Genomic DNA, 19,344 nt, shown 5'->3' on the forward strand with positions numbered 1-19,344 from the left:
TCCTGCCAGGCCCCACCGATGGCAATGTGGGATCCTGCAGGAAGACCCACGAGGTAGGGCTGGCGGAGGCAGGGGCTGACAGCTTGCTGCTGCTCCCGTTGGGGCCCTTCGCGGGGCACTTCTTCCTCCTCCTGCTCATACAGCCGTGATCTCAGGCCTGATGGGGTTACCAGGACACTGCTTCCCCTGTGCCTCTTCTTTTCTTCTATCGTTTCAGACTGCCTGCGGCATCATTCCCCTGCTGCTGGGTGAGAGTGAGGCAAGAGAGAGGCAGGGAAAGCCCTTTCCCCTGTAGGGTTGCCTGTACTTCCTCTTGGATGGTGTAGTTTGGGGGAGAACCTCAGGTTGCCAGGGAGACCAGATAAGCAGGAGTTTGATCATGAGTGAAGTCAGATCAGATGGAGACATAGGGAGGGGTGGGTGGCATTAGCGGGATGGACTCTTTTCCTTCTGTCCTTGCATTAGCGGGATGGACTCTTTTCCTTCTGCCCTTGAGCTAGGAGAAGCTTTTAGTTCCTTGCTGCTTCATGGATCTGGTCGCCAAGGATATTTAACTATCAGAGAAGTGGATCTGGAACAATGAATCATTTCCCTGCATAATTTTCTGTACACCCAGTCATGGTGGTATAAGAGTTGGTTGTCAGTGCTGGCTACCAGGAGTAGGGTTTAATGGGGTGGAGTTGAGAAGAAGCTGGCAGAAGCTGAGGCTCTGGGGGAGCAGAGGTGATCTCAGGGAGGGCGTTTTTCTGAAGCTTGTAGTAGGTCTAGTTCTAGTTTCCATCCGGGTGTCTGGGATAATCATAGTGTTGATAATATTCACAGTCAGAACATAATTAAACACTTAAGTGCCAGGCATGTTCCTTTATATGATTACATTTGCCTGTATCATCTCATTTAATATTTACAGCTCTGCTGTGAGGTGGAGGTGATACTGTTGCCATTCCCTTTTTGTAATTGAGGAAACTGAGGCACAAATGCCTGAGCAACTTGCCCAAGGTCTCATGGCTGCTGGGGCTGTCTGGCCCCAGGTTCCCACTCGTCATTACTACATGACCAGGAGGAAGTTGAGTGGGCTAGGCCTGGAAGTACAGAGTGAACATTTGGGGAGTGTTAGATGCTAAAAAGGGCTATGATAGAAATTGTGTTTGAAAATAGAGTGAAATGAGAATTAAATTAAAAAAAAGAGAAAACCTGGCCTTTGTTAGGGGGAGCTTGGAATAGGCCCCATCCTCCTATTGGAGCCGATGCACATCAAACTCCTTTGGCTCCTTATTAAGTGATTGTCTCTAAGCGCTAGACACCTTTCTAGACTCGGCTTGTATATTGGGCTGGTACTCGGCAAACCACGTTCCTCCTTTGCCTGCTGTTCCCTGTTAAGCTCTGCTAATAGAGGGGTGCTGAGGGAGTCTGGGAGGCTGGAGGAGGGAGAAAGGACATGCTTCATCCTGCTTGCTTACGGTCCTTATCAGCTTCCTTCCAGAAAGGGTCTTTCACTCTCTAGCAGCAGTTGGTTCCGGTCTGCAGCTTCTTTCTGCATCCTGGAACCAGCCTCCTGACATCCCTCAGAGATGCCATCAGACGGCCTCCCAGCCCCATGTGGACCCTCACTGAGAGGCCCTCCTTGGAGCCCCCGAGGTGTTAGCCCCCGCTCCTCGGACATCTGGGTCCCAGCTGTGCGGGTCTCCTCCTCTAAGCTGTCAAATTCTCATAACCCCAAGCCCCCTCTCTGATTCCCCCGGCTCTAGGGGACATAGCTGCTTCCCGCAGCTACTCTGTGTCACTCGTCTTTTCATTTCTCTAACGCCTGTGGAACACTTCTTTATACTAAATAATATCTGTTACAAGACTTCGTGTAACTGGTTTTCCTGACTGACCCCGGGCTGATAAATTTTCCCAAGACCTGGTGCCCTGGCTGGCGAGGGGGCAGAGAAGCCGACACTCAGCATCTGTGGTTCTCAAATTTAAGGACGTAGGGAAATCGCTGGAGAAGCGTATTAAAGATGCAGATTCCAGGCCTCTGTTGGCAACAATTCTGATTCAGTAGGTTGGAGATGGGCTCAAGAATCTGCTTTTTAAACAGTTACACACTATACAGAAAATAGATAAACAACAAGGACCTACCATATAGCACAGGGAACGTATTCAATATCTTTTAATAACCTGTAATGGAAAAGAATCTGAAAAATAATACATCTATATAACTGAATCACTTGGCTGTACACCTGAAACGTAAATCAACTGTACTTCAATTAAAAAAATACAATAAAATCAGTTCATCATAAACAAAACAAGGAATCTGCTTTTTAAACAGACATCTTAGGTGTTTCTGAGATGAGTTCAGCTATTAATTACTCTGTCTCGCAGGCTTTGAGAAAAATCTGCCCAAACCCAGGGCTTCTCATGGGGACTGTTTCTTAGATCTGAGGCGGTTGGTTGTCTTGGGGCTTAGAAACAGACTTGACTTATTTTTCTTAAACAGGCTTGGGGCTACGGATGTGCTAAGCTTAGACCAGGGGCCCCCAAAGTTGTACCCTGGTCCCTGGTGGCTGAACACCCAACCCTTGCTCAGCGCAGCAAGCTCTGATGCAGTCAGATGGGAGAAAGGAGTTTTCTGCCCAGTCGTGTGTTGTCCACTTGGCAGGCCTTGCCGTCCAGTGAGGGGGATGCCTTTTTCTTATTCCTACAAAGACAACGTGCATGTGGCTGAGATGGGTAAGTGGGACCGACCTCGATGTGTAGATGCTGGCTCTTCCTTTTGCATTTAGAGCCCTTCCCACTTCCCGGTGGCGTAAGGTTGGAGCAGGAAGGAGCTGGAGACCATCCCCATACCATGTTAAAATACCGTATGAGAACCAGGGCACTCAGCGTCTTTTGGCCTTTGCCAGTGGGTGTATCTGTTTATCTGTGTGAATAGCAATGGACATTCCTTTGTGGAATGTTGGCTTCTATTTGGTTGATTTAATCAGTAAAATGAGTGGGTTTTGCTGGGAGGAGTTGCTACCCCCTCAGAGCAGAACAGGAAGTTTTTCAGTCTTGCCAGATCATGGGGTTTTGAGTTTACAGGGGGTGAGGACTTCAAAGTGACCTTTACTGAGTATAAAAATCCAGTTTGCTCTGTAGGGACGTGTCCCTCCTGCAGTCTAGGGCCTGATGCAGTGTTTCCTAAGATGGATTTGGAGGACTGTCATCGGCTCCTGTCTGTCACATCTCCACATTACCAGGTGTTTGATGTCACCTCTTTGTCATCAAGTGGAATCATTGAAGACCCTACTTTATTTTAGCCTGCCTCATTTTGCACGATTCCTGCATGCTGAGCAGTGGCCAGGGGATTCACTTTTTCAAAACTGAGGGTCCCAACCCATTCTGGTGGGACATTGCTCTTCAGTCTGAGCTTTCCCGTGACACTTGACGACACCAGAATTGAAAGGGATGTTCTACAAACCATAAGTGCCTTCAGGCAGATGGCCTTGCAAGGCTTGTTCCTCCACGTTAACTGCCATGTCTACCAAAAGCTACCTACTTACACACACACACAGTGAGCATACTGAGTAAAAGTGCTCTGCCTCCTTGCCTCCAGGTTATATAGCCTGTTGGGCTGAGATGACTCTGTATAGACCCAGCTTTGGGCACAGCTACACCTCCCTTGTTTACCTTGTCAACCCAGGGAGAGGTGGATGGGAGTTTCATCCACTTAGCAAACAGTTATTGAGGACCTCCTGCGTTCCAGGCAGGGGCCTCAGTGGAAGGGTTGGTTCTAGAGTCATAAGGCTGTGGAGACCAACTCGATGAGCATGTTAAGTGCTGGCATGAGACTGGACTGCGTCCTTAGGGGCAGAGAGGAAGTGACTAACTCTGCCTGGGGCTGTTAAAGAAGGCAGCATCTCAAGTGATTCATAGCTAATCCCTGGGACTGTGTTGTCAAAGCCCCCCACCCCACCCAAATAGGATGATCTTTTTCTTAAACAATAAATACACATTCACGGACAGAGAGATCATATGTTTCACTCCAACTTTTCTGTTGGTCAGCATTAGAATTAGTGTCAGCGTTAGAACTCGAATCTTAGAATAACTATTCTGTTTCAGCTTTAAGGGATCTGACCTTGAAGTGAGTGCTCTTCAGACTACAGCTGTCCCCCTTATCCATGGGGGACGTGTTCTAAGACCCCCAGTAGATGCCTGAAACAGCAGATAGTACTGAACCCTACATATACTATGTTTTTTTTTTCCTGTACATACCTACCTATGATCAGGCTTTACCTGATCGCAGCTTGCGATACCTTGACAGTTGATCTGATAACCTTAGATGGCTACTAAGTGACTTACAAGTGGGATACGCTGGACAAAGGGCCGATTCACGTCCAGGATGGGATGGAGTGGGATCTCATCACACTACTCAGAATGGCACAAACTTTAAACCTTGCAAATTGTTTATTTCTGGAATTTTCCATGTAATGTTTTTCGATCACGGTTGACCTTGGGTAACTAAAATCACGGAAAGCGAAACCACAAAAAAGGGGGGGACGACTGTAATTGTGAAATGTTTTTTAAACTGGCAAGTAATCGTATTTACAGAGTGACTCTTTTATCTACTGTGTATCATTAAGGAAACCAAAAATGTCTAGGAGTAAATCACAGTATCAATCCCATTGAGTTAGACGGAAGTTAGAGTCTGATACTCAGCAGATTCTTATCCCATACATACCACTCCTCTTCAACCAGGTACCTAGACTTTACCTGTATCCCTTAATAATCATTTTCTTTGTGTTAGATAATCCCAGTCCACTTTCCGAGTTTAGTAAGGGTAGTATAGAGCTGTGTTTAAAATTTTTAAAACATATTTAATTGTTGCTTTAGGTGTAGCTTGAGGTCCAAGGTGAGCATATGACATTCATTCCAGTTTGATTCCACACACCAGTTTCCCTGTATCTCCCTTACGATCAGAGCCCCGGGTGACTTTTTGTTTTTCTGTGGTATTATCAGATGGCTCTTGCTGAGTTACACACAAGCCTTGCTTTTCTTTGGTGAGGTCTGTGACCTCTAAAGGTTTTAACAAGCCAGGCTTTCCCAGGGAAGGTAGTTTATCCAGGTCAGTGGTGAAACACAAGTTCATTCACTGAGTGACCATTTCTGTAGCTCACCCTGGTCTTTAGGATTTTTTTATAGTAAGCTCTAAATCTGCTCCAACAGCCCCAGGAGGAGGCTCTGCTCACTGGTTCTTTTGACCGAGGCCGAAGGACATAACTCAACCAGCTTCGCTGTTACACAAGCCAGGTTGCTTAGGAGGGTCACCTGTTTGTGGCTGCCGTGAGAAACGTGGCCTTGCTGTGCCTGGCCTGGTGTATCCTGACAGGCCAGCAGTAGCATCTGTTTTGTAAAAGAATCTGTCCAGCAGATTGCACATAACACCTGTCTCACTGTTTCTGTTCTTTGTGTTTGACTTGAGAGTTTACTGTGCCCGTGTTCCTTCCACATAGAACGCACCAAACGACCGAATAGCTCTGATGGCTTTCTCTTTGTATGAAGTAGCAGGATGCGGTGGATGGCCATGTGGTGACCTGCTGTAAATGAGTGTGGGCCCGTGTCCTGAGTATATTCGCGTATTATGTTGAACTGTAGGAAATGTGACCGTTTTTGATATAGAAGAATGACAGCTTCGTATGTGTAATCGAATAGATAATTTTAAATTTGTACCTTCAGGTAAGGAAAGGTACACATTTGAAGCCAACTAGCAGTCACCCAGGGAGGCAAATACGGCCTGTGGCGAGCTTCTTTTTTTTTTTTAAATATATTTAAAAAATTTCTTTGTTTTATTTATTTATTTTTGGCTGCATTGGATCTTCGTTGCGGTACACGGGCTTCTCATTGCAGTGGCTTCTCTTGTTGCAGAGCACGGGCTGTAGGCACACGGGCTTCAGTAGTTGTGGCTTGCGGGCTTCAGAGCACAGGCTTAGTAGTTGTGGTGCACGGGCTTAGTTGCTCCACGACATGTAGGATCTTCCCGGACCAGGGCTCGAACCCGTGTCCCCTGCATTGGCAGGCGGATTCTTAACCACTGTGCCACCAAGGAAGCCCATATGGCAAGCTTTTATGTGACTTACCATATTTTTATGTTTTTAAACATAAATTGCTAACCTTAATTTAGGAGCTCTCACACAAAATTCTGGATTTTCAGCTTTTCTGCGAGAATCAGAATCTTGCCCCGGTAGGTCAGTGATGTCACATGGCGCCAGTGGACTGAGGCAGAGTGGCAGCTGTGTCCCCGTGGAGCTCACGTGTGTGTCCATTCACGCCCTGGCCAGCTTGTGGTCCTCATGGGACCTGATTGGCCTCATGAGCTATGAGGTTGGACACATGACATAAATAGGGCACCTCGAGCAAGTTGGGTAAAGAGAGAATTGGAAGAAATCACCAGCTGGACCAAAGTCATCTGTTTTGTTTACTGCATACCAGCAGCCAGCACCTCTAAAAAGAAAGCCTGATACAGCTCTGGACTCTATTCACTGAAAAAGGACAGCTATGCATAATTAAGGAGCTTTCTCAGGTGCTAAGAGATGCACAAACTCTTGTTAAAGTTTCGGCTTGGTGCTCTTCATTTAAGTAGCGTATGATGACAGAATTTGCTTCCCCTGGCCACCATTCCTGTCACAGGCTAATGTAATACCTCTCCTGTTTACCTTTTTGCTTTTTAAATCCTGACATTTATGGGAAGGGGTTACTCAACAATCGACCAATTGTCCTAACTTTAACATGAAAGTTCTTGTCGACTCATACATATTTTAAGAGTTCCAGATATTTATTGTTACACTGTTTGTAATGTGGGGGGAACTGGACATAAAAAAAGTACTCATCAATAAAAGAAGGGCTGAATAAATTGTGGTACATCAAACACCATGAAATACTATGTGGTGTTAACATGACAAATTGACAGGACACCAGCTGACCTGGAGGGATTTCCCTGAGGAGTAATTCTAGCTGAGATTTAATTAGTACTTCCTGTGTGCTAGGCACGGTTCCAAGGGCTTTCCATGTATTAACTCACTGGATCTTCACGGCTGCCCTGTGAACTCAGTGCTATTATTGACATCTTACAAGGGAAGAAACTGAGGCATGGAGATGTTAAGAAGGTTGTCCAAGGACAAGCAGTTAGTATGTAGCAGGGCTAGGCTATGAACTCATGCAATCTGGATGAACAAAGACTTCTTAAGATCATTTTGTTTGGCTAGGTGTCAAAGTACATTTTCAGCGAGAAATGTAGCTATAGGATATTAATTCATAGCTGTTCCTGAATTCTCTGGCTTATTCTCTTATATCTTAGACGCTTAAACTCATCATGCTGTATCAGACCTTAGAAGTCATTTAGTCTTCTGGTTTTCCTGTTTGGCCCACCTGTTCCCCTGCTTTTAAACCAACTGAATCTTCCTGGTGAGCAAAATGAAACTCAATCCTGACCTGGAGCTACTTTGCCCTCTCTCTTTTCCCCAGTCCATCTCCTTCATGTTACAGATGGAGAAGTGAGTCCCAGAGAGAGAGCCTAACATTTATTGAGTCGATGTTTTCCAGGGATGTGAAACTCATTGTTATTAAGCCTTGCAGGTAGCTTTTATTATGCCGATTAAGGAAACGGAGGTATAGGTAGAAATAGGGCCAGTGTCACAGAGGGAATCAGTATCAGGGTTGGATAGAATCCCTGTCTAACCTTCTTCTCAAGGGTCTTACTGACCTACGACTTGAGAATTACAGAGGCCTTCCAGAGGCCCTTCAGTTGTATCTTGTCTCTTATTGCTGTTGGAATTAATTAGGAAGTTTTTGAGAACTTCTAACTTATATGGCATAATTTAGCATAGGTGACCGTGGGAGAGTGGCTTCAGAACAGACAAAGAAAGCTTTTTGTATTAGTCAGCTTGGGCTGCCATAATAAAATACCTTAAGAATGGGTGCCTTCAACAGCAGGAATTTATTTCTCCCTGTTTTGGAGGCCGGGAACTCCATGTCAGGGTGCTGGCTGATCTGGCTTCTGATGAGAGCTGGCCTCCCTTCCCTTCCTGTCCTCAGCCACATGGTGAGGGGCTAGACTTGATGGTCTTTAAGGCTCCCTGCACCTCTAAAGTTGTTCTTGATCTCTCTTAGCAGTTGAAGGAAATCTTTGGATTCAAAATAGACTGTTCCAAATTGTCCAATGGGTGGTTAAACCCATTCATGCTGTGACAGTCACCTCAGGTCATAAAGCTTTCATATTTATTCTTTCTAGAGATGAGAAGCTGCCAGTTGTTCTTTAGTCAGCTGTAGTTATAAAGCAGTAACAATCCTCTAGGTGTATGGCTCTAATAAAAGACTTGCCCCAACACTCCCTCCCCCTTTTAAATTTAAAAAATATATTACTATTTTTTAAATTAAAAAAAAGTTTTTTACAATTTTTAAAGATTACTTTCTACTTACAGCTGCTACAAAATATTGGCTGTATTCCCCATGTTGTACAGTACATCCTTGAGCCTATCTTTTTTTTTTTTTTTTTGCGGTACGTGGGCCTCTCACTGTTGTGGCCTCTCCCGTTGCGGGGCACAGGCTCCGGACATGCAGGCTCAGTGGCCATGGCTCACGGGCCCAGCCGCTCCGCGGCATGTGGGATCTTCCCGGACCGGGGCACGAACCCGTGTCCCCTGCATCGGCAGGCGGACTCTCAACCACTGCGCCACCAGGGAAGCCCTTGAGCCTATCTTACACCCCGATAGGTTGTATCTCCTACTCCTCCACCCCTTTATTGTCCCTCCTCCTCTCCCCACTGGTAACCACTAGCTTGTTCTCTCTAACTGTGAGTCTGCTTCTTTTGTGATATATTTACTAGCTCTTGTATTTTTGAGATTCCACATGTAAGTGATATCATACAGTATTCGTCTTTCTCTGATTTATTTCACTTAGCATAAGGTCCTCCAAGTCCATCCACGTTGCTAGCTGCAAATGGCAAAACTTCATTCTTTTTTATGACTAATATTCCTGTGTGTGTGTGTGTATGTGTATGTAGGTATGTATCATATCCTCTTTATCCATTCGTCTGTTGATGGACACTTAGGTTGCTTCCATATCTCGGCAGTTGCTAATAATGCTGCTATGAACATTGGGGTGCCTGCATCTTTTCATATTAGTGTGTTTGTTGTTTTTGGATATATAACCAGGAGTGGAATTGCTGGGTCATATGGTAGTTCTATTTTTAGTTTTTTGACAAACCTCCATATTGTTTTCCACAGCGGCTACACCAATTTACATTCCCACCAACAGTGTACATGGGTTCTCTTTTCTCCACATCCTCACCAACATATGTTATTTGTGCTCTTTTTGATGATAACCATTCTGACAGGTATGAGGTGTTATCTCATTTTGGTTTCGATTTGCATTTCCTTGATGATTAGCAATGTTGTGCATCTTTTCATGTGCCTGTTGACCACCTGCATGTCCTCTTTGGAAAAATGACTCTTCAGTTCTTCTGCACATTTTTTAATCAGTTTGTTTTTTGAAGTTGAGTTGTATGAGCTCTTTACATGTTTTAGATATTAATCCCTTATTAGACATATCATTTGCAAATATTTTCTCCCATTCAGTAGGTTGTCCTTTCATTTTACTTTTTTTAACATTTTTATTGGAGTATAATTGCTTTACAATGGTGGGTTAGTTTCTGCTGTATAACAGAATGAATCAGCTATACATATGCATATATCCCCATATCTCCTCCCTCTTGCGTCTCCCTCCCACCTTCCCTATCCCGCCCCTCTAGGTGGACACAAAGCACCGAACTGATCTCCCTGTGCTATGTAGCTGCTTCCCACTAGCTATCTGTTTTACATTTGGTAGTGTATGTACGTTCATTGCCACTCTCTCACTTCGTCCCAGCTTACCCGTCCCCCTCCCCATGTCCTCAAGTCCATTCTCTATGTCTGTGTCTTTATTCCTGTCCTGCCCCTAGGTTCTTCAGAACCTTTTTTAAAAAATTTTTTTTAGATTCCATATGTATGTTAGCATACGGTATTTGTTTCTCTCTCCCTGACTTACTTCACTCTGTATGACAGTCTCTAGGTCCATCCACCTCACTACAAATAACTCAATTTTGTTTCTTTTCATGGCTGAGTAATATTCCATTGTATATATGTGCCACATCTTCTTTATCCATTCATCTGTTGATGGACACTTAAGTTGCTTCCATGTCCTGGCTATTGTAAATAGTGCTGCAGTGAACATTGTGGTACATAACTCTTTTGGAATTATGGTTTTCTCAGGGCATATGCCCAGTAGTGGGATTGCTGGGTCATATGGTAGTTCTATTTTTAGTTTCTTAAGGAACCTCCATACTGTTCTCCATAGTGGCTGTATCAGTTTACATTCCAACCAGCAGTGCAAGAGGATTCCCTTTTCTCCACACCCTCTCCAGCATTTATTGTTTTTAGATTTTTTTTTTTTTTTTTTTGTGCGATACGCGGGCCTCTCACTGTTGTGGCCTCTCCCGTTGCGGAGCACAGGCTCTGGACGCGCAGGCTCAGCGGCCATGGCTCACGGGCCCAGTGGGATCTTCCTGGACTGGGGCACGAACCTGTGTCCCCTGCATCAGCAGGTGGACTCTCAACCACTGCGCCACCACGGAAGCCCTGTAACATTCTTTATATTAAAGTCTGTTTTATCTCATATGAGTATTGCTACTCCAGCTTTCTTTTGATATCCATTTGCATGGAATATCTTTTTCCATACCCTCACTTTCAGTCTCTGTGTGTCCCTAGGTCTGAAGTGGGTCTCTTGTAGGCAGCATATATATGGGTCTTGTTTTTGTATGCATTCAGCCAATCTATGTCTTTTGGTTGGAGCATCTAGTCCATTTTCATTTAAGGTAGTTTTCCTATTACCATTTTCTTAATTGTTTTGGGTTTGTTATTGTAAGTCTTTTGCTTCTCTTGTGTTTCCTGCCTAGAGAAGTTCCTTTAGCATTTGTTTTAAAGCTGGTTTGGTGTTGCTGAATTCTCTTAGCTTTTGCTTGTCTGTAAAGGTTTTAACTTCTCCGTTGAATCTGAATGAGATCCTTGCTGGGTGGAGTAACCTTGGTTGTAGGTTTTTCTCTTTCATCACTTTAAATATATCCAGCCACTCCCTTCTGGCTTGCAGAGTGTCTGCTGAAAGATCAGCTGTTAACCTCATGGGAATTCCCTTGTATGTTATTTATTGTTTTTTTCCTTACTGGTTTTAATATTTTTCTTTGTATTTAATTTTTGAAAATTTGATTAATATGTGGTTTGGCATGTTTTTCATTGGATTTATCCTGTATGGGACTCTCTGTGCTTCCTGGGCTTGATTGACTATTTCCTTTCCCACATTAGGGAAGTTTTCAACTGTAATCTCTTCAAATATTTTCTCAGTCCCTTTCTTTCTCTCTTCTTCTTCTGGGACCCCCCCTTTATAATACGAATGTTGGTGGATTTAATGTTTTCCCAGAGGTCTCTGAGACTGTCCTGCATTCTTTTCATTGCTTTTTCTTTATTCTGCTCTGCAGTAGTTATTTCCACTATTTTATCTTCCAGGTCACCAATCCGTTCTTTTGCCTCAGTTTTTCTGCTATTGATTCCTTCTAGAGAATTTTAAATTTCATTTATTGTGTTGTTCATCATTGGTTGTTTGCTCTTTAGTTCTTCTAGTTTCTTGTTAAATGTTTCTTGTATTTTCTCCTTTCTGTTTCCAAGTTGTTTTTTTTTTTTGTGGTCCGCGGGCCTCTCACTGTTGTGGCCTCTCCCGTTGCAGAGCACAGGCTCCGGACGAGCAGGCTCAGTGGCCATGGCTCACGGGACCTGCTGCGCCGCAGCATGTGGGATCTTCCCGGACCGGGACACGAACCCGTGTCCCCTGCCTCGGCAGGCGGACTCTCAACCACTGCGCCACCAGGGAAGCCCTGTTTCCAAGATTTTGGATCATCTTTACTATCATTATTCTGAATTATTTTTCAGGTAGACTGCCTATTTCCTCTTCATTTGTTAGGTCTGGTGGGTTTTTACCTTGCTCCTTCATCTGCTGTGTGTTTCTGTCTTCTCATTTTGCTTATCTTACTGTGTTTGGGGTCTTCTTGTTGCAGGCTGCAGGTTCGTAGTTCCCATTGTTTTTGGTGTCTTCCCCAAGTGGGTAAGGTTGGTTCAGTGGGTTGTGTAGGCTTCCTGGTGGAGGGGACTGGTGCCTGTGTTCTGGTGGATGAGGCTGGATCTTGTCCTTCCTGTGGGCAGGACCACATCTGGTGGTGTGTTTTGGGGTGTCTGTGAACTTATTATGATTTTAGGCAGCCTCTCTGCTAATGGGTGGGTTTGTGTTCCTGTCTTGCTAGTTGTTTGACATAGGGTGTCTAGCAGTGTAGCCTGCTGGCCGTTGAGTGGAGTTGGGTCTTAGCGTTGAGATTGAGATCTCTGGGAGAGCTTTTGCCGTTTGATATTACATGGGTCCGGGAGGTCTCTGGTGGACCAGCGTCCTGAACTCGGCTCTCCTACCTCAGAGTCTCAGGCCTGACTGACACCCGGCTGGAGCACCAAGACTCTGTCAGCCATATGGCTCCAAACTCCGAGCTCCACAGTCAGAGGCCCTCTTTTGCATGTGCTGTCTCTCCCCTTCTGCCATTTTTAATTTTTTAATTAATTGATTGATTGATTTTTGGTTGTGCCAGGTCTTAGTTGCAGCATGTGAATTCTTAGTTGTGGCATGCATGTGCGATGTAGTTCTCTGACCAGGGATCAAAGCTGCGTCCCCTGCATTGGGAGGCGAATTCTTAACCACTGAGCCACCAGGGAAGTCCCTGTCTTCATTTTGTCAGTGGTTTCCTTTGCTGTGCAAAAGCCAACTCAACATCCCTTCCCCTTTTTAGAATTCTTCTTTGTGTCCATATTCTTGCGTTTGTCTGTGGAAACCAGAAGGCTTTTATAGTCAAGGGCTTAACTGACTGGGCGTGGTAGTCCCATGTCATGTACACTTATTTTACCGTTTCTGGGAATTTGTTTTCTTCTTTCCTGTTTTGCAGTTTTCCCAATGTGAGAATGTTCTGGGATGTGGATGGAGGATGGAGGGGTGGGATTGGGGGGCGATTTACAACAGGTAGGGCTGAGCTTCCCATCAGCAGCTTGTTAAAGACTTTTGTTGATTTCTCTGCTGGGTACCAGGCCCAGCGCTAACTTGCTACTTATCACTTTCTCTGTGGCTCCCTTCAGTGATGGTCTCTTGTTCTGGAGACCTTGACTGGAAAATACACTCTGCTATCAGCAGGGCTCTTTGTAGTGTTTGGCCCTGGTATCTGGAGCATTCTGGATTGAGCCCAACATGCTGCGATCTGCAGGGCTGGTGAGGTTGATCCAGTGGGACTTGGAGTAACAGCTGATGGAGAAGCAGTGAGATTAGGGACAGGCAGCCCCTTTTAAACAACCTGTGACAGTGGCGTTTGCTCCTTGCACTGAGCTCTAGAGAGAGTGAGGTTCTCTAGGTTGTTTCTCTTTTCTTCAACCATATAGGGCAGAAAATGTTTTCCTAGGAAGGGCAAAAGAGGGAAGGAAAGGGAGAGGTGCGCTTCTGACTTGTGGGAGGTAGGAAAAAACCATGGACGTTAGAGTCCTGCAGACCTGACTCAGATCCCGGCTCAGGTACTTGTTAACTGTGTGGGCAAGTTTTCCGAGTCCCAGTGTTCTCACATATAAAATGAGGCTAATAACAAAAACTGCACAGGCTTGTAACAAGAATTATGCGAGGAAAATGCCGACTATATAGTGGGTGGTCAGTATCTGTGGAGTTTCTTCCCCAGTGAACACAGGTGGGACTTCCTGGAACAGAAGCCGTGAACTTGGAGACCTGTCTTTGGAGCATTAGGGTGACCTGCTCGGGTCATAGATCAGGGGGCCAGAGCTCATGATGAGACCACAGGGCAGAACTTCAGTGCTTAAACACACCCATTCGGGCGCTTCTTTGGGGTGGGAAAGCCTTGATTTGCACAAGAAGTGTCGTGCCTTTCTCTCACGTGTGTCAGGAAATCTAAAACTGGTCTCCCCTCCTTATTGACAAAAGATCCTCCCTCCTGCCCTTTGGACGAGATTCGGTGACTCATTTGGGAAAGAGTACCCAAAGAAAAACTTGAAGGAGAAAAGTGGACGGTCACATCTGCCCCCTTTTGCACAGTCCCGAGTACAGGCTGTTTCTCTCCTTGGCAGTCTTGCAGGGAGAGGATTTATGTGATGAGAATGAGATTTTTGGTATTCTTTGCAGAATTGAGATGCCTTAACCTGGAGGTCTTTTTGCCCCTACGGAATACAAATCCGTTTAGGAGCTCTTTGTTCTCTGCCACAAATCATTACACGTCTGCAGTTTGCTCTTATAAAATATGGATGCTGACACGACTCTGCCTCTTAGGAATTTGAGTGCATTAGCTAATGATCATGAAACCTTAGAAATGGGAAACGCATATGAATGCTGAGAGCTTTTGTAATTACACATTTGCATCATTTTGCTTGGTATCCTTGAAGAGTCCTGCTTTCAGCATGAGAATACTCAGGTTGATTCCTGTTCTTCTAATTGTAGAGCAAAATTGGAAGACATAAGCTCACAGAGTGCTCAGAGTAGATAATAAGTTGTCACAGCATCTCATGGAAGCCCTGAAGTAGCTCAGGCTGGAGTGGTTTGGTTTGGGCTGAAGGGGGAGAGGAGCTTGAGATACTGTAAAGGCACTGACATGGGAAGGCATCAGCATGAGACGATGGTAATGGCGTCCACGCAGGGGTGTGCTTAGATGCTTATGTCTCTTATTCTTTTTTAAAATAATTAATTAATTAATTATTTTTGGCAGCATTGGGTCTTCGTTGCTGTGCTCAGGCTTGCTCTAGTTGCGGTGAGCGGGCTTCTCATTGCAGTGGTTTCTGTTGCGGAGCACGGGCTCTAGGTGCACAGGCTTCAGTAGTTGTGGCTTGAGGGTTCCAGAGCACAGGCTCAGTGGTTGTGGCGCACGGGCTTAGTTGCTCCGTGGCATGTGGGATCTTCCCGGACCAGGGCTCGAACCCTGGCAGGGCTCGAAATTGGCAGGCGGATTCTTAACCACTGCTCCACCAGGGAAGCCCTCTCTTATTGTTGTGACATGAGACCCATCACTTTCTCAGCCTTTGTTCTGGGCAGCAGTGAACACCCTGTATTGCAATGGACTCTTTTTTTTTTTTTTTACACCTTTATTGGGGTATAATTGCTTTACAATGGTGTGTTAGTTTCTGCTTTATAACAAAGTGAATCAGCTATACATATACATATGTTCCCATACGCAATGGGCTCTTTTGATGTGGGTCACCGTCCTGGATCGTTAAGCCTCTGAAGTGCAGGTACTGTCTTTGTATTCTCTAGAAACATGCAGTTTTTCCTTTTTCTCCTTCATAGAATTATTTTCGGACTTAAGAAACTCTTTAAAAAGATGTCAAATGATAATGTTTTGAATACTTGGAGTAGAAACTTAAAAAAATAGATATTAATTTGTGAAGGGGGTCACAGATAGTAACCAGACAGCGTGCCACTTGATAGCTGATGCTGTTTTTATTTCGTTTCAGGCAGTGGCGCTACAGCTGTGGTGCAGGCTGCTCTATGTAAACCCAGGCAAGAACGTGTAGCAATAAAGCGGATCAACTTGGAAAAATGCCAGACCAGCATGGATGAACTATTAGTAAGTAAAAGTGAAGGGGATACTGCTCGTTGCTTTTCTTAACTCATGGATACATAGAGATGGGCCGGAGAAGCAGGAGAGCAGAGAGCAGAGGCAACCTGGTGTTTTCTCCTGTTCGGACACACTTATTTCTTGGAAAGCAGCCCACAGGGCTTTTTTCCCCTTACGATTGTGTTGTGTAATATATAGCTTACTTTGCTTTGACAAACAGAATTTTGCTCAGTCCTCATAATCCCCAGGTGGGGAGGGCCTCAGTGTTAACACTCTTTTTTATGAAATGAGGGAACAGACTCAGATGACCTAAGGTCATGTGATACTGAGTGCAGAGACTCAGATGACCTAAGGTAATGTGATACTGAGTGCAGAGTTAGATGGTGAGCTTCTGGTCCTCAGTCTTGAATCCTGATGCAACTAGGACTTACTCCCTAAACAATTTGCTGGTCATTTTGGCTTTCATAAATTACAAAATCTCCTGTAAATTTCAGTTGTTCAAAATACTGCTGGGTAGCTTGCATTCTTATTGGCTAATGACAGGAGTTTATTTTTTGTACAGGGCAACTTGTACTTCTTCTAAATAAAGTACATTACATAAATAACAGGAGCTTGTCGGTGTGGATATGACTGTAGTACCACTGGTTGGTTGAAGGAACATTTGCTTTAGGCTTAGCTGACTCATTATTAAATGAAGAGCTTGGCAAATGGTTATTAGTTGCCCAGCAAACTGTGAAGGGTTTGAGAGTTTAATCTCATAAATATAGTTGTCGATCCGCCTACCAATTTTCTTTTTTTCCTTTTGGTCATTTATTTGAGGATAATAGAATACTGCAGTGGAGGAGTTAACTGATTGGTTATCCCAGCACTAATCCCAGGACAAATATTAGTCCAATAGCGCCATACACGCTACAAAGTGTAATGACAGTTGGCTCCCAATGAAGAAGCCTTTTGTTAAAGCCTACATTGGGGGAATGGAATGTCATTAACAAGAGCTTTTTTGTCTTTACTCAGAATATAGCTTTTACTTCAGGCATAATTACAGTATACAACTATAGTATAAATTAAGTACTAGGATAAAGCTGTACTTTTCCAGATCTGTTTGGTCTTACATTTCAAATTAGACTACACAAGGCATAGTTTTCACTGGGATTGAAGCAGCGGATTGCCTTCTAAAACTCAGATTAAAGGAAGGGCTTCCACAACTTAACGTTAATTTCCAAAAAAAAAAAAACCAAACTTTTTTTTTCCCCCATACATTTAAGGCTTTTACTCTCTTCGAAATTTCAGCTGTGCTTTGCTCTTACTGAAATTATTACTGCATACTTCTGTTGCTTGTTATCACAGTGACCAATAAAATTGTGCCTTTGTCATCGGACCAGTTTTCAAGATCACTTTCCGGAGTGGAAAAAGCTTTAAACAAACTGTGGAGAGAGCTGTGTCCTGCTTTCGCCACTAACTTGTTTTTCAATTTTCGTCAAGTTACCTAACGGCTCTGCACGCTTTAAAAAGAGCTGAATCCCAAGATCTCTAAGATCCCGTTAGGAGTCCTCAAGTTCTGTGGCTATACAAAGTACACATTAATTTTTAAAAAACCTTGGAGTATACATTTATACTTATGCCCTATTTGGAAATAGCACTCTTGGCCATGACAGCTTTGCCCATGACAGTTGTATTTGATCGTGGTGTTCTGTTGGAGGTCTCACAGCCATCTTTTTACCACCAGCAGAATATTTATACAGAATATGTGTAAGGCTTGTGTGTACTTGTATCTGACAGCTCTGAAAGCAGCCTGCTGGGCTGATGCTTTGGTCTGTGGTTCCTACCAAGCTGTCAGTTGCCCAAAGCTTCCGTGTTTTCCCCTTGCTGACTTCTTACCAGCAGTCGGCTGCCAGCGATGATAGCTGTGTAAGGGTCCTAGTGGAGGCATGAGGGAGAGACTGTCATTCCGGGCCATTTTCTCTATTACCCCGGCACCAGGTACCATAGCTGTGTCATTTGGAGTTACTCGTAATTTAGCCAGAGCTGTCACTGTGAGGACTGGTGCTTTTATGGCTTTGTGCTTGGCTCCATTAATCTGAGGTCTTAAGATTTACAAGTTTGCTTATTAGCAGTTAATTTATTTCTTTCGTTCTTCCCCCCTGCACCCCCGTCCCAGCAATGCCCATGTTGTGTTAATGGAGTATAGTGTATGTGCATAATTATCTGTTTTTCATTTTAAAAGATGTATTGATTTGTTGCTCGGATCTTTCCTTAATTTTGAACCTTTGACCTTTCGATGTCTTGCTATTTCTAGGGATGGGGAGAATGGCTCTGGTTGTTTAGGACACAAAACTCCCAGGTCCTTTGCAAACAAAAAGAAATGGAATTTACAGTATAGGCTGCCTAAAGTTGTCAGGCTTCTGTAGCCCAGCTATCGGCCTGTGATTGTGTGGCGCAAAGTTGCTGTAATCCTTTTCGATTTCTAATCCTGCTGCTGCTCGCGCTTTTATTATCTCTGTGGGTTCACATTTTGGCAGTGTTTGGACATCCGGTATCCTAATAATCCTTTAATTCTGTGTGTGTGTGTATTATATACAGGTCAGTGCCTTGTGTCATTTCACAAACCGTGCCCTGTGTTGACTGGAAACCATTGTCCTTATAAGAAACAATGGCCGCTGGAATCCTTATCTTGTGGGAGTGTTATGTTATAGAAGTCACAGTTATCAGCTATTTGCTGGCTACAGGAACAGCTGCCTCCCCTGTTGAAACTCTCACCTCCCACCCCTACTGTCTGCCCTGTCCCTACCCCGCTGCCCTGACTTCCATAGGTGGGATTTACCCATGGAGGTTGGGTATGATGGCAGAGAACAGTTTTGGAAAACTGGCCCTGGACTCTGCTTCTTTATGTGATGGAGGCTGTCCGAGTTTTCCATGGTCATAGAGTTTGTTCGAGGTTTGACTGAAGAAGATTCGAGTGGTCATGATTTCTTTTCCTTTTTTTAAATTTATTTTTTAATTGAAGTATCATGATTTCTGAAGCAAAGTAATAATCACGGTGTCATCTTCTCTGAGAATGAAGGGAGGAAAAGAAATGTTCAGTGAGATCACTGGTGCTAAACAATTGGTAATTTAAATAAAATTTATGCTGTTGAAATAAGTACTGTAATATCCTCAGAGATACTAATTTATTTGGTAAATACTTGAGTTTCTCCATTGTGCTTAGGCCCGTAAAAAGGATGAGTTTGGGGTATATACATGAGAGGACAAAGGTATACGCTCACTAAAAATTCATTTCATTTTAACAATTAGATTAGAACACCCTAGAGTAAATGTTTTCCTTGGCATCACATGAGTAGCATTTAACCTACTCAGTCTAAACTAATTGTTTTTCTATGCATTGTCTTGAATTTTCTTGTGCGTTTTTGACTTTGGCTTATACATCCTAATCTTGCTAGGTTTGATGATCTTGGTGGTTCATTTTCCAGGAGCCAAGGGGTTTTACTGGTCTGTTCTATATTCTTAACCATCCCAACCTAGAAACTTTGATAATTTCTGAGAGTTGTTAATCCCATGTTTGTTGTTAACCCCATATTTTGTTAATCCCACAGTGTTAAAAATGACTAATTATAATTAGCTTAACACCCTCTGGGAGATAGAGTTTTAGAGCAGAATTTGTTCACTCCATA

General features: G+C 44.1%; 1 protein-coding gene across 3 annotated transcripts in view; it reads left to right on the plus strand.

Annotated features, from left to right (window-relative positions):
* Window positions 1-19,344, plus strand: part of STK39 (serine/threonine kinase 39) — a 478,001-nt gene that overhangs the window by 218,569 nt on the left and 240,088 nt on the right. For all 3 annotated transcript variants that reach the window (XM_030852534.3, XM_060302304.2, XM_030852531.2), the window contains one exon: window positions 15,573-15,685. In XM_030852534.3, the coding sequence (XP_030708394.1) occupies window positions 15,573-15,685 (113 nt within the window). The remainder of the gene's footprint in view (window positions 1-15,572; window positions 15,686-19,344) is intronic.

Source organism: Globicephala melas, chromosome 7 (assembly GCF_963455315.2).
Source record: "Globicephala melas chromosome 7, mGloMel1.2, whole genome shotgun sequence".
Classification (NCBI taxonomy): Eukaryota; Metazoa; Chordata; class Mammalia; order Artiodactyla; family Delphinidae; genus Globicephala; species Globicephala melas.